Here is a 12,212-nt window from a genome sequence, read left to right on the forward strand (position 1 = left end):
GTCAGCAGATGATTGGATAAAAAAACTATGGTACATCTACACAATGGAATACTATGCTGCCATAAAAAGAAGGAATTCTCATCATTTGCAGCAACCTGGATGGAATTGGAGAACATTATGCTGAATGAAATAAGCCAGTCAATGAAAAGAAAAACACCACATGATCTCACTCATTAAAAAAAAAATATATGTATTTTACTGATTTTTTACAGAAAGGAAGGGAGAGAGATACAGAGTAGAGAGTTAGAAACATTGATGAGAGTCATCGATCAGCTGCTTCTTGAATGCCCCCTACTAGGGATGTGCCTGCAACCACGGTACATGTCCTTGACCGGAATCGAACCCGGGACCCTTCAGTCCGCAGGCCGACGCTCTATCCACTGAGCCAAACCGGTTTCGGCTGATCTCACTCATTTATGGATAATAAGGAACATTATAAACTGATGAATAAAAAGATAAGTACAGACAGTAAAGCAACAGACTATCAAATTACAGTGGGGAGGGGAGGGAGATATGGGGGAGATAAGAGATCAACCGAAGGACTTGTATGCATGCATATAAGCATAACCAATGGACGCAAAACTCTGGGGAGGGAGGGCATATATGGGAGTGGGGGGAATTGGTAAGATATGTACACAGATAATACTTCAATAAAAAAATGAAAAAAAAAGATACAACACTATACTTATTAGAATGGCTAAAATTAAAAAGACCTTCTTTAAAATAAATTTTTAAAAAATTGATTTCAGAGAGGAAGGGAGAGGGAGAGATAGAAACATCAATGATGAGAGAGAATCATTGATTGGCTGCCTCCTGCATGCCCCCTACTGGGGTCCAAAACTGCAACCCGGACATGTGCCCTTGACCAGAATCGAACCTGGGACCCATTCAGTCTGCAGGCTGATGCCCTATCCATTGTGCCAGACCAGCTAGGGCCTGATTATCCTCCTTAACAAGAATGAAGAATAACTCACACACAGCTGATAGAAATGTAAAATTGTATAATCATTTTGGGAAAAAGTTTGGCATTTTTATTTAAAAAAAATTTTATTTTAAAATATATTTGATTGGTTTTTCACAGAGAGGAAGGGAGAGGAATAGAAAGTTAGAAACAATGATGAGAGAGAAACATCGATTAGCAACCAAGATACACGCCCTTGACCAGAATCAAACCTGGGACCTTTCATTAAAAAAAAAAAAAAATATTTTATTGATTTTTTCACAGAGAGGAAGGGAGAGAGATAAAGAGCTAGAAACATCGATGAGAGAGAAACATTGACCAGCTGCCTCCTGCACGCCCCCTACTGGGGACATGCCCGCAACCAATGTACTACATGCCCTTGACCGGAATTGAACCTGGGACCTTCCAGTCCACAGACCGATGCTCTATCCACTGAGCCAAACCTGGGACCTTTCAGTCCGCAGACCCACGCTCTATCCACTGAGCCAAACCGGTTTTGGCAAGTTTGTCATTAAAAAAAAATATATATATATGTTTTATTGATTTTTTTTTTTTTACAGAGAGGAAGGGAGAGAGCCAGAGAGCCAGAAAGGTCGATGAGAGAGTAACACCGACCAGCTGCCTCCTGCACACCCTCCATCGGGGATGTGCCCGCCACCAAGGCACATGCCCCCGAACGAAATTGAACCCGGGACCTTTCAGTCTGCAGATTGACGTTCTACCACTGAGCCAAACCGGCTTTGGCGAGTTTGGCATTTTCTAAAAAAGTTATACTTCACCACATGACCCAACCATTCTATTTCTAGATATTGCCCAAGAGAAATGAAAGCATAGGTCTATACAAATACTTACATAAAATGGCTCATGTAAGCTTTATTCACAATAGCCAAAAGCTATTATAGTAACAACTCGAATGTTCACCAACAGCTATGTAGATAAACAATCATAATATATCCATAAAATGAAATATCACTCTGCAAAACTATTGATATGCACAACATAGATGAATTTCAAAATAATTTTGTTGAATTTCAAAGCTAGACAATAAAGTGTATTATTCCACTTGAAATTCAAACTAATCTATAGACAAAAAGCAAGAGAGTGGTTGCCTGGATACATGAGTGGGACAGAGGGATTACGAAGGGTCACAAAGAAAGTTTTGATGGTGATAGTTATGTTCATTTTAATTTTACTCTAGTGATGATTTTAAACATGTCAAAACTTATCAAATTGCATACTTTCAACTTTGCATCTTACTGATATCAATTATACATCAATAAAGCTACTAAAAACCATTAGCCTATCTTGCATTTTGAATGGATCGTTTACACACACAATTTTATAACATTATACATTTAGGAAGTATCGGTTCAATAAATGATGTCTTGGCTCTTGAGAGAAACCAAGATGGCGGAATAGGGTAGACACCCGAATGCAGCCTACTACAACAAATTTGAATTTAGAACTGGAAAACAGGGGAGGCATTGCCCTGAAGCACCGGAAGGCTGGCTGAGAGGAGGCTGTGCCATCTGGAAAGGAGAGAGAAGGCGCGCTGACCCTCAGGAACTGTGAAGGTACGGAGAACTGTGCGCGTGAAAAGGCGCGCGGAGAGGAAGGGCCGGATTGAGTTCACTACTGACTTACTCCAGGCGCACAGAGAGGGCGGACAGCTAACGTGGCTGGTTTTCTTGTTTGAGAGAAAAACAGAATCACCCTATTGCTCTGATAGACGGCCCCAGACAGGGAGAGGCCAGACTGTCAGGCATCGGGCAGAGATCTGTCGGAGGTGTGTGAAGCCAGAGGCCATTACTGCGGGACTTGGGGAGGAGCCCAAGGGAAAACAAAGCTTGTCTGCACCAACCCAAGACTCTGCCCCATCCAAGCTGAGCACAGAAGCTCTCCCAGAGGCTGGCTTTCTCTAAGGAGAGACTGGCCGGAAAACAAAGCTTGTCTGCGCCTTTACCAAAGAGGTGCGTGCGCGCCTGCAACCAATCTTCCGAAACTCTCCACAAACAGGACTTTTCTAAGGCGAGACTGACAGGGAACCAAAGATTGTCTGCGCCACCCCGAGACCCCACCCCATCCAAATGGGAGTACAGAAGCCCTCCTAGCTGAGACACTGCTGATCCTCACAGCCAATTGGCTTGGAGATCAACGCTTCCCAGTGATACCCTGTTTCCCCGAAAATAAGGCAGTGTCTTTTATTAATTTTTTCTCCCAAAGATGCACTAGGTCTTATTTTCAGGGGATGTCTTATTTTTCCATGCGCTAGGTCTTATTTTTAGAGGATGTCTTATTTTCGGGAAAACACGGTGTTAACAATAAGCAAGGCTTAACAACAAGACTGAACACACAGCCCACAAAGGGCTACACCAAGACTGTCCACCGCAGGTAACTGGGAAGGCTGTGCTACTGGGCTCTACCAGAACACCTAGCACACAAAACTATTCCATCAAATCAGGGAAACAATTAAAATGCAGACAAGAGGAAAGACACAAAGGAAGGAGATGGAGGAAAAGAAAAGATTGGACATTGAGTTCAAAACTACAGTTATAAGGTTATTCAAGAAAATCCTAAAAAAAAGGCCGATAAAATAAATGAGGATATGAAAAGGGAGCAACTAGAAATAATAAGGGATCAACTAGAAATGAAGAAAACATTGTCTGAAATAAAAAATATTATACAGAGTCCTAAAAGCAGAATGGAAGATTGCAAGAATCAAGACAAAGATTTAGAACACAAAGAGCCAGAGGACACTCCTCCACAGAACCAAGAAGATAAGAGAATCCAGAAAGTTGAAGATAGTGTAAGAAACCTCTGGGACAATTTCAAGTGAACCAACATCAGAATTATGGGGATTCCAGAAGAGAGAGAGAGAAGATACCGAAAGAATACTGGAAGAAATAGTGACAGAAAACTTCTCCCACCTGGGGAAAGAAATAGACTTACAAGTCCAGGAAGCCCGCAGAACCCCAAACAAAAGGAATCCAAGGAGGACCACACCAAGACACATCATAATTAAAATTCCAAGAGCAAAAGACAAAGAGAGAATATTAAAAGCAGCAAGAGAAAAGCAGATAGTTACCTATAAAGGAGCACCCATACGATTGTCAGCTGATTTCTCAACAGAAACCATGCAGGCCAGACAGGAATGGCAAGAAATATTCAAGGTAATGAATAGTAAGAACCTACAGCCAAAAATACTCTACCCAGCAAAGCTATCACTCAGAATCGAAGGCCAGATAAAGAGCTTCACAAATACAAAAAAAAAACTGAAAGAGCTCATCACCGCCAAACCAGAATTATATGAATTGCTGAAGGGAGTTATTTAGGAAGAGGAAGAAGATAAAGAAAAATTATGAACAGCAGGGACCGGTTTGGCTCAATGGATAGAGCCTCGGCTTGGGGACTGAAGGGTCCCGGGTTCGATTCCGGTCAAGGGCATGTACCTTGGTTGCGGGCATGTCCCCAGTAGGGGGTGTGCAAGAGGCAGCTGATCAATGACTCTCTCTCATTGATGTTTCTAACTCTATCTCTCTCCCTTCCTCTCTGTATAAAATAAAAAAAGAAAAAAAAAGAAAAATTATGAACAACAAATATGCAACTATCAACAAGTGAATCTAAAAACCAAGGGAATTAAAAAATCTGATTAACTGGTGAATATAATAGGATCAGAGGTATGGAAGGGGAGTGGACTGACGATTCTCAGGGGAAAAGGGGAGTGAGGGTGCGGGAAGAGACTGAACAAAAACTGTGCACCTATGGATGAGGACAACGGGGATGGGGAAAGGACAGAGGGTGGGGTGGGAACCTGGTGGAGGGTAGCAATTGAGTGGGGGAGGGAGAGGAACACATTTGTAATAATTTGAACAATAGCTGAAACCGTGGTAGAGCGTCCGTCTGCGGACTGAAAGGTCCCAGGTTCGATTCCAGTCAGGGGCATGTATGTTGGTTGCGGGCACATCCCTGGTGGGTGGTATGCAAGAGGCAGCTGGTTGATGTTTCCCTCTCATCGACGTTTCTAGCTCTCTCTCTCTCTCCCTTCCTCTCTGTAAAAAATCAATAAAATATATTTTAAAAAAATAATCTAAACAATAAAGATTTATTAAACAAAAAATGATGTCTTTTTAAAATCTGTTTTTTAAAAATATATATTTTATTGATTTTGTACAGAGAGGAAGGGAGAGAGTTAGAAACATCGATGAGAGTCATCGATCAGCTGCCTCTTGCACACCCCCTACTGGGGATCTGCCCACAAACAAGGTACATGCCCTTGCCCGGAATCGAACCCAGGACCCTTCAGTCCCCAAGCCGACGCTGTATTCATTGAGCCAAACCGGTCCCAGCAAAAAATGATGTCTTTAAAAAAAAAAAAAAAAATATTGATTTTTTTGCAGAGAGGAAGAGAGAGGGATAGAGAGTTAGAAACATCGATGAGAGAGAATCACCGATCAGCACCCCCCATTGGGAATGTGCCCGCAACCAAGGCACATGTCCTTGACTGGAATTGAACCTGGGACCTTTCAGTCTGCAGGCTGATGCTCTATCCACTGAGCCAAACCGGTTTCGGTTAAATGATGTAAATCTTGACATACGTGAAAGTTGACACATTTCAGTGTACAATATCAAAAATATTCACTAATATCATTAATCTCAGACAAGTCTTTATTTTTTCAAAATCTTACCAATTATTTTTATTGGCTTTTAAAATATAATTGATATAGCGAAATAGACATAAAATAGAACACACCATAGAAGCAAATGAAGAACACAGCAACTTTTAAACATTTTATAAAAATCAAGAATGGAATTTCAGACAAGTCTTTAATTATTGTTATGCAAACTCATGGTAATGAGAACAAGTTTTCTGAACTTCTAATTATTGCTGAAAAGCTTGACTTTTATCATTGTCCACAAATACTGTCAGTTGTTTTCCTTATAGTGATAGACTCAGTGAATTTTTAAGAAAACGTCTAACAAACACTAAAGTCTGACTAATCATAATCTGTTGGCCATTCTTTTAAGTAAAAGTGGTGTTTTGTGAAAAAAGTAGGTCAGTTGCAAGTCAATTATTAAAATGCTTTAATAGAAAGAACCATCATACTTCAGTATACAAAGTGCTTTATGCATAGCTCCCATTTTACTACATAAAGTATGAAAAAAAGAAGTGTACTCAAGGACATTCTTTTTTTTTTTTAATATATAATATTTTATTGATTTTGTACAGAGAGGAAGGGAAAGTTAGTTAGAAACATTGATGAGAGAGAGTCATCGATCAGCTGCCCCTTGCACACCCCCTACTGGGGATATGCCTGCAACCAAGGTACATGCCCTTGACCGGAATCGAACCCGGGACCCTTCAGTCCCCAAGCTGACGCTCTAACCATTGAGCCAAACCGGTTTCAGCTCAAGGACATTCTTAAATGAATTTTGAGGGAAAGAATTAGATATTACCCAAGAGAAATGAAAGCATAGGTCTATACAAATACTTACATAAAATGGCTCATGTAAGTGATTATTATTATTAGTAGTCTGATGCCACTACCTTGATTTGTGCTAAGGTACCAGCAATTTTATTCATCACTAGAGGCCTGGTGCATGAAAATTCATGTACTTGGGGAGGGGGGAAGGGCGTTGCCTCAGGCCTGTGTCCTCTCGCAGTCCAGGAGCCTTCAGGGGATATCTGACGGCTTAGGCCCACAGTCTGACCTTCCTCTGTGGTAGGCTGGCCCTTCCCCCTTCCCGCTCCCCCCATCACCGTCCCCTTCCTCTGCACGCTGGCACGTACCTTGGCTGGCCTGGTGCCGCCTGTTTACCGGCCCCGGCCCTGGCCCCCGACCCCCGCCAACCAGTCATTCTGCCGTTTGGTCAAATTGTATATTATACAGGATGACTTTTGCATTATGAATATAAATGTTGACCTAGCTGGTTTGGCTCAGTGGATAGAACGTCAGTCTGTGGACCAGAAGGTCCCAGGTTCGATTCTGGTCAAAGGCATTAAAAAACAAAACAAAAAACAAACAAACACATCAACATGATGAAAAAGGCAAAAGGCATCACAGTATTATTATGAAAATGGTTTGACATCACAGACTTACTAAAAAGGGTCTCAGAACCAAGACTTCATAGACCACAGTCTAAGAAATGCTGCTCTATAACAAGACTTTTACAAACTGTAAATAACGTAAGTAAAACCTTACTTTTGTGGGATCTTGTCATCCTATCAGATTTAGCAGAGGCATCTTTAACTCGGTTATGATATTCTAAAAGGAATGTTCGTTCATGCTCAAAGAAATCATCTACATCCTATAGAATCAAAAGAAAATATGAACTTTTTTCAATTGTTTGCTTTAGTGTAATATAAAAACCAATTTGTTATTATTATTATAATCACAAAAGGTCATTAGTAAAACATTATCCTATCCTTAATAATCAGATATTATATTGATTTCACCAACAAGTTCAGACTTTAATAAACATGAATTTCTACCTATCAAGTAAGAGATCTCCTATGGTTTTGCGGCTGAAGGCTTAGAGCTCCCCTCTGGTTCTCCGAAACGTGTTCCTACTCATGCTCTGCCTTTACACCCCAACCAATGCATTACTGTCAGTGGGAGTGACCAATTGTTTTTGAGAAAAGGAAAAAAGAAAAAAAAATTCTGATGGCTACATCTATTTCTCTTGGTCTATTATGTGTATTATAGGCCATTTCAGAAGGCTGGGAGCAATTATATCAACCACTGTCTTCAATTTTTTTTTAATTTTTATTTTTTTTAGCAAAGTTAAACATAAAAATAAAAATTAACAGTACTTTCCTCTCTTCTAAAATGTCCATTGTTTACTGAAAAAGCACCAGTTGAAATGATGTAATTCAAGATCCACATCAACAGAAAAGTAGAAGCCAAAGTTAATACTGACAAAATGACATTTAATCATGTGTACCAGTTCTCCTAACTGTAAAAATGGGGATAACATTAACCTGCAGAATTGTAGTGAAGATTAAACAAGAAAATGTGGGCTATCAAAGACCACACTGTAAATGTTAACAACATATCAATTGACTTATCTTTGAAAAATCAAAATATAAATCAAATAAATAGTACTTTACACCCAAATTTTATTGTAGATGAATCTATAAAACAGATAATGATGTCAAAGCAGCCTTATTTATAGCTTAGTAATTGCTTGATAGGGTAATATAAGCATTTTACTCTTATATTTTAATGGTAAGAATCTTCAGACAAATTAAGTCTTGTATCATTCTAGGATACCATTAAGAAAAATTTAGGTGTTATGTAGGTAAATAATTAACTTTATAAGTATTTTTACACATATTATCTCATTCAGTCTTTCTAACAATCCTGTGAGGCAGGAGGTATTATTAACTGCATTTGAAAATGGGAAATAGATTTAGAGAAAGAGACTTTTCTCAAGATCATATAGCTACTATGAGACAAAACCAAAACATCAACTTAACTCTTCTAATTCTCAATCTGAATCCTGGACCGCTCCTAACATTTGTAAGGCCAAGGGCTAGTGTACAAATGGAAGGAGTCCTTTTTTATTTTTATTTTGAAAGATAAACCTTTTCTTTAAATTAAGTAATTAATTAGAGTGGAAGGGAGAGGGATAGAGATAGAAACATTGATGAAAATGAAAGAGGAACATCATCCATGGGCTGCCTCCTGCACACATCTCTACTGCGGACTGAGCCCACACCCAGGCACGTGCCCTGACCAGGAATCGAACCAGTTACCTCTTGGTTCCTGGGCTGCTGCTCAACTGCTGAGCCACATTTATGTCCCACCCGGCAGCTCTGCAGGGTGCCCACAGGGATTTCTTGTGCGTGTGGCTGAACAGTCCATCCTGTACACTGATTTTCTCCCCTGTGCCTTCCCTCTACTCAGCTGTTCTACAGTCACCCCTTGACCACCCATAGAGTACACCCCCCAGTAGCACTGTCACCCACTGGAGGATGGACTCAGGGAAAAAGCCCATGCAGGACCTGAAGGTAGGCTTGGAATTTGGCCAAAGATATCTAGGGTTCTAGATAACTGGAGCACTGTCCAGTTATCTAGAACCCTAGATATCTTTGTCTGGAGGAAGGGGCGTGGGCTTCAGGTGGGCAAATTCCCTTGGACCTGCAAATCTTTGACTCTTGGAGAAGGAAGCTCTAAAGAGTGTATCCAAGGTAGGGGGGTCCAATTTCCTAGGGCTAAGGATTCTACTGCCCAAATTTCTCTTTTACTCAAATATCTTCTACACATATAAATTTTTAATCCAGCTTCCTTTTAAAAGGAATAAATTCTTGTCCTACTGAAGAGCATCTGTTCTTTCTGAAATCAATAAAAAATATATATATTTTAAAAAAGGAGTAAATTCTCAAATACTCCTATTAATCAAATAAAATCTTACCTTTACTCCTGAAACAATTACTCCATCTGCTGATTTAACCATGTTTTTAAAGAAATCTTCAAGTTTCTCTTTTTTATTTTTTCCTCGCACACTCAACTGAAAGAAAGGTAAGTAGAAGTTAGCATTTTAAAAAATTACAAATGGACAATAACGCCTCTTTTACAATTTGCTGTCAACAGGGCAATTTCAAAAGGATCCCAGTTTTTAAACTTAATGAAGTAGCAATTTCATCATGTATATTAATGATTTTCAAACTTCAGGGAATTAAAGAAGAGTCTGGCCTCACCCCAAAGATTCAGATTCAGCTGATCTACAAAAAGGCCTACATTCTCAGTGTATATTTAATAATTCTGTTGCAATTATTCTGCCTACCACTATGTAATGTAAACACAACTAAAATGTTAACTCAGGAGTTCCTTTAAATGTAAAATTTATTGGTGAACAATATATCACCATATGCTTCTGCAAAAGGTCTGAAAATTTATTCTGTACATTCTTCACTCTAAATTCATCCAAACATCATCTACTGCCCTGTTTTCAGTGTCAGCAACTTCCAGTTCAAGGGACACAAAAGATGACTTTGAGTGGCAAAACTGAGAAGCACCTATTAACTCTGACTTTACCACCTGCTACATCAGGGTGTCCCATAAAGGAGCATCTTATCTAACTTCCTTATCTATTGGCATGGCTTCAATACTCACCTTTATGTAAATAACTCACAAATCTCTATAACTACCCCTCAGCTTTTTCTGATTCATAGAGCCAACTGCCTATATCATATCCATTAAAAAAATATTTTTATTGATTTCAGAGAGAAAGGGAGAGGGAGAGAGAAAATCATTATCAGCTGCCTCCTGCATGCCCTCTACTGGGATCAAGCTTACAACCTGGGCATGTGCCCTTGATTGGAATCAAACCTGGAATCCTTCAGTCCACAGGCCAAAGTTCTATCTACTAAGCCAAACCAGCTAGGACACACACACTCTATCTATCTATCTATCTATCTATCTATCTATCTATCTATCTATCTATCTTACCCTTACATAGAGATTATGCTAATCTCACATCACATGAGTCTAAGTCTAAGACAGTACTCATTATACACTCTCTACAATTTAACCTCTAAATTTTTCCTCTTCCTGGTCCCTATTCATGATTCTCTATCCAACCAGTCTCTCACACTCCTATATACTCCCTAAAACCCCATACCTCTCATTAAAATTCTTTAAAAAAATATTTTACTGGAGTTAGAAACATCATTGAGAGAAAATCATCAATCAGCTGCTTCCTGCACACCCTCTATAGGGGTTGTGCCTGGATCCAAGGTACATGCCCTTGACCGGAATTGAACCCGGGACCCTTCAGTTCACAGATTGATGCTCTAGCCACTGAGCCAAACCGGTTAGGGCTCTCATTAAAATTCTTGAAATAATCTACAATTTCTTTCTCTCACAGCTCAAATTCTACCAGCAAATGTCTGATATCTGTTCTTTGTATTAACTCTCTCCTAGTAAATGTCCTCATTATTTCTTGCCTAGAGTACTAGTTAACATCTTTCATCTCAATCCAATCCATTCTGCTGCTTTGGGATAACTTTCCAAAATCAAATTTTGAGTATCTCTCTTCTTTACTCAATAACTTTATAGTTTCACAATGTTTGGAGAATAAAGGTTAATCTCCTTAGTAGGTTATTAAAGATTTTCAACAATCTGACTCAATTTACCTTTCCTCTGTACCTGAAATGGTACCTCTCCTCCCATCAAAATTGGTATTCAGACTAAACATTCAAATTAAAAGACATCTCTCTTCAAGTAACCCTTCCTAGTTAGAATTCACTGCTCTATCTTTAGGCCCCCCAATACACACTGATTTTTTAAAACTGCATTTTTTTGATATTGATTAGTTCATTAATTTACTCATTTAACAATCCATTAACAAATCTATAGTAAGAGGTGGTCTCTGTCCTTAAAATAATTTATAGTGTAGCAGAGGATTCAAGGAGTAACATATGATTAAGCATATAGTGTAAGGCACATGTGTCAAACACAAGGCCCACGGGCCAAATCCGTCCCGCCAGGCCTTGCAATGTGGCCCGCACCGCGCTGTCATCACTGCACTCCGCTGCGTTTCCATCACAATGACAGTTTATGACTGTTCAGTAAACCATTTGGCCCGCGATTTAGGCTGGATTTTAGATTTTGGCCCCTTCTCTGATTGAGTTCGACACCCCTAGTAAGGAGTATAATATTACAGGAATCCCTAACACACTAGGAGAGCATCCAAGGAACTTGAATGATGAGAAAGGTAATGAGAAAAAAAAGAACAACTGAAGGTTGAATGACCAGAGGCAGCTTCAATAACCCAGATGAGGTTGTTGAAAGAAGTGGACACATTCCCAATATAGTAAAGGAGTAAAACAGATGGGATTTGGTGACTTCTAGTAGGAAGAGGGCGTAGGAGGAGTCATGGATAATTTTCAGGCTTTTAAACTTCTTTAAAAAATTTTATTGAATTTTAGAGAGATAAGGGAAGGGGGTGGGGGAAAGAGAAACATGGATTGGCTGCCTCCTGCACTCCCTACTAGAGATTGAGGCATGTGCTCTGACTGGGAATCAAACCAGCAACATTTCAGTGCACAGGATGCTGCCAAACCACCTGAGCCACATCAGCCAGGGTGTAAGTTTCAGGTTTTAAGGAACTGGGAGGTCAAGACACCTTCTTTAAAATAGAGAATATAAGAGGAAGCATAGGTTTAAGGAAAAGTTCAACTAAGTGTAAAGTACCAAGAGAACATCTAAATGGAGCTTTTCAGAAGGTTGTTTAATAAATATAGCTG

The 12,212-nt window shown here is 39.6% G+C and overlaps 1 protein-coding gene across 5 annotated transcripts in view; it reads right to left on the reverse strand.

Annotated features, from left to right (window-relative positions):
* SNX6 (sorting nexin 6) overlaps positions 1–12,212 on the reverse strand; it is a 68,931-nt gene that overhangs the window by 26,421 nt on the left and 30,298 nt on the right. For all 5 annotated transcript variants that reach the window (XM_036451710.2, XM_045585346.1, XM_036451685.2 and 2 more), the window contains 2 exons: positions 9,377–9,472; positions 7,162–7,267 (listed from right to left, as the gene is read on the reverse strand). In XM_036451710.2, the coding sequence (XP_036307603.1) occupies positions 7,162–7,267; positions 9,377–9,472 (202 nt within the window). The remainder of the gene's footprint in view (positions 1–7,161; positions 7,268–9,376; positions 9,473–12,212) is intronic.

The sequence above is a fragment of the Pipistrellus kuhlii genome, unplaced genomic scaffold (genome assembly GCF_014108245.1).
Source record: "Pipistrellus kuhlii isolate mPipKuh1 unplaced genomic scaffold, mPipKuh1.p scaffold_m20_p_1, whole genome shotgun sequence".
Lineage (NCBI taxonomy): Eukaryota > Metazoa > Chordata > Mammalia > Chiroptera > Vespertilionidae > Pipistrellus > Pipistrellus kuhlii.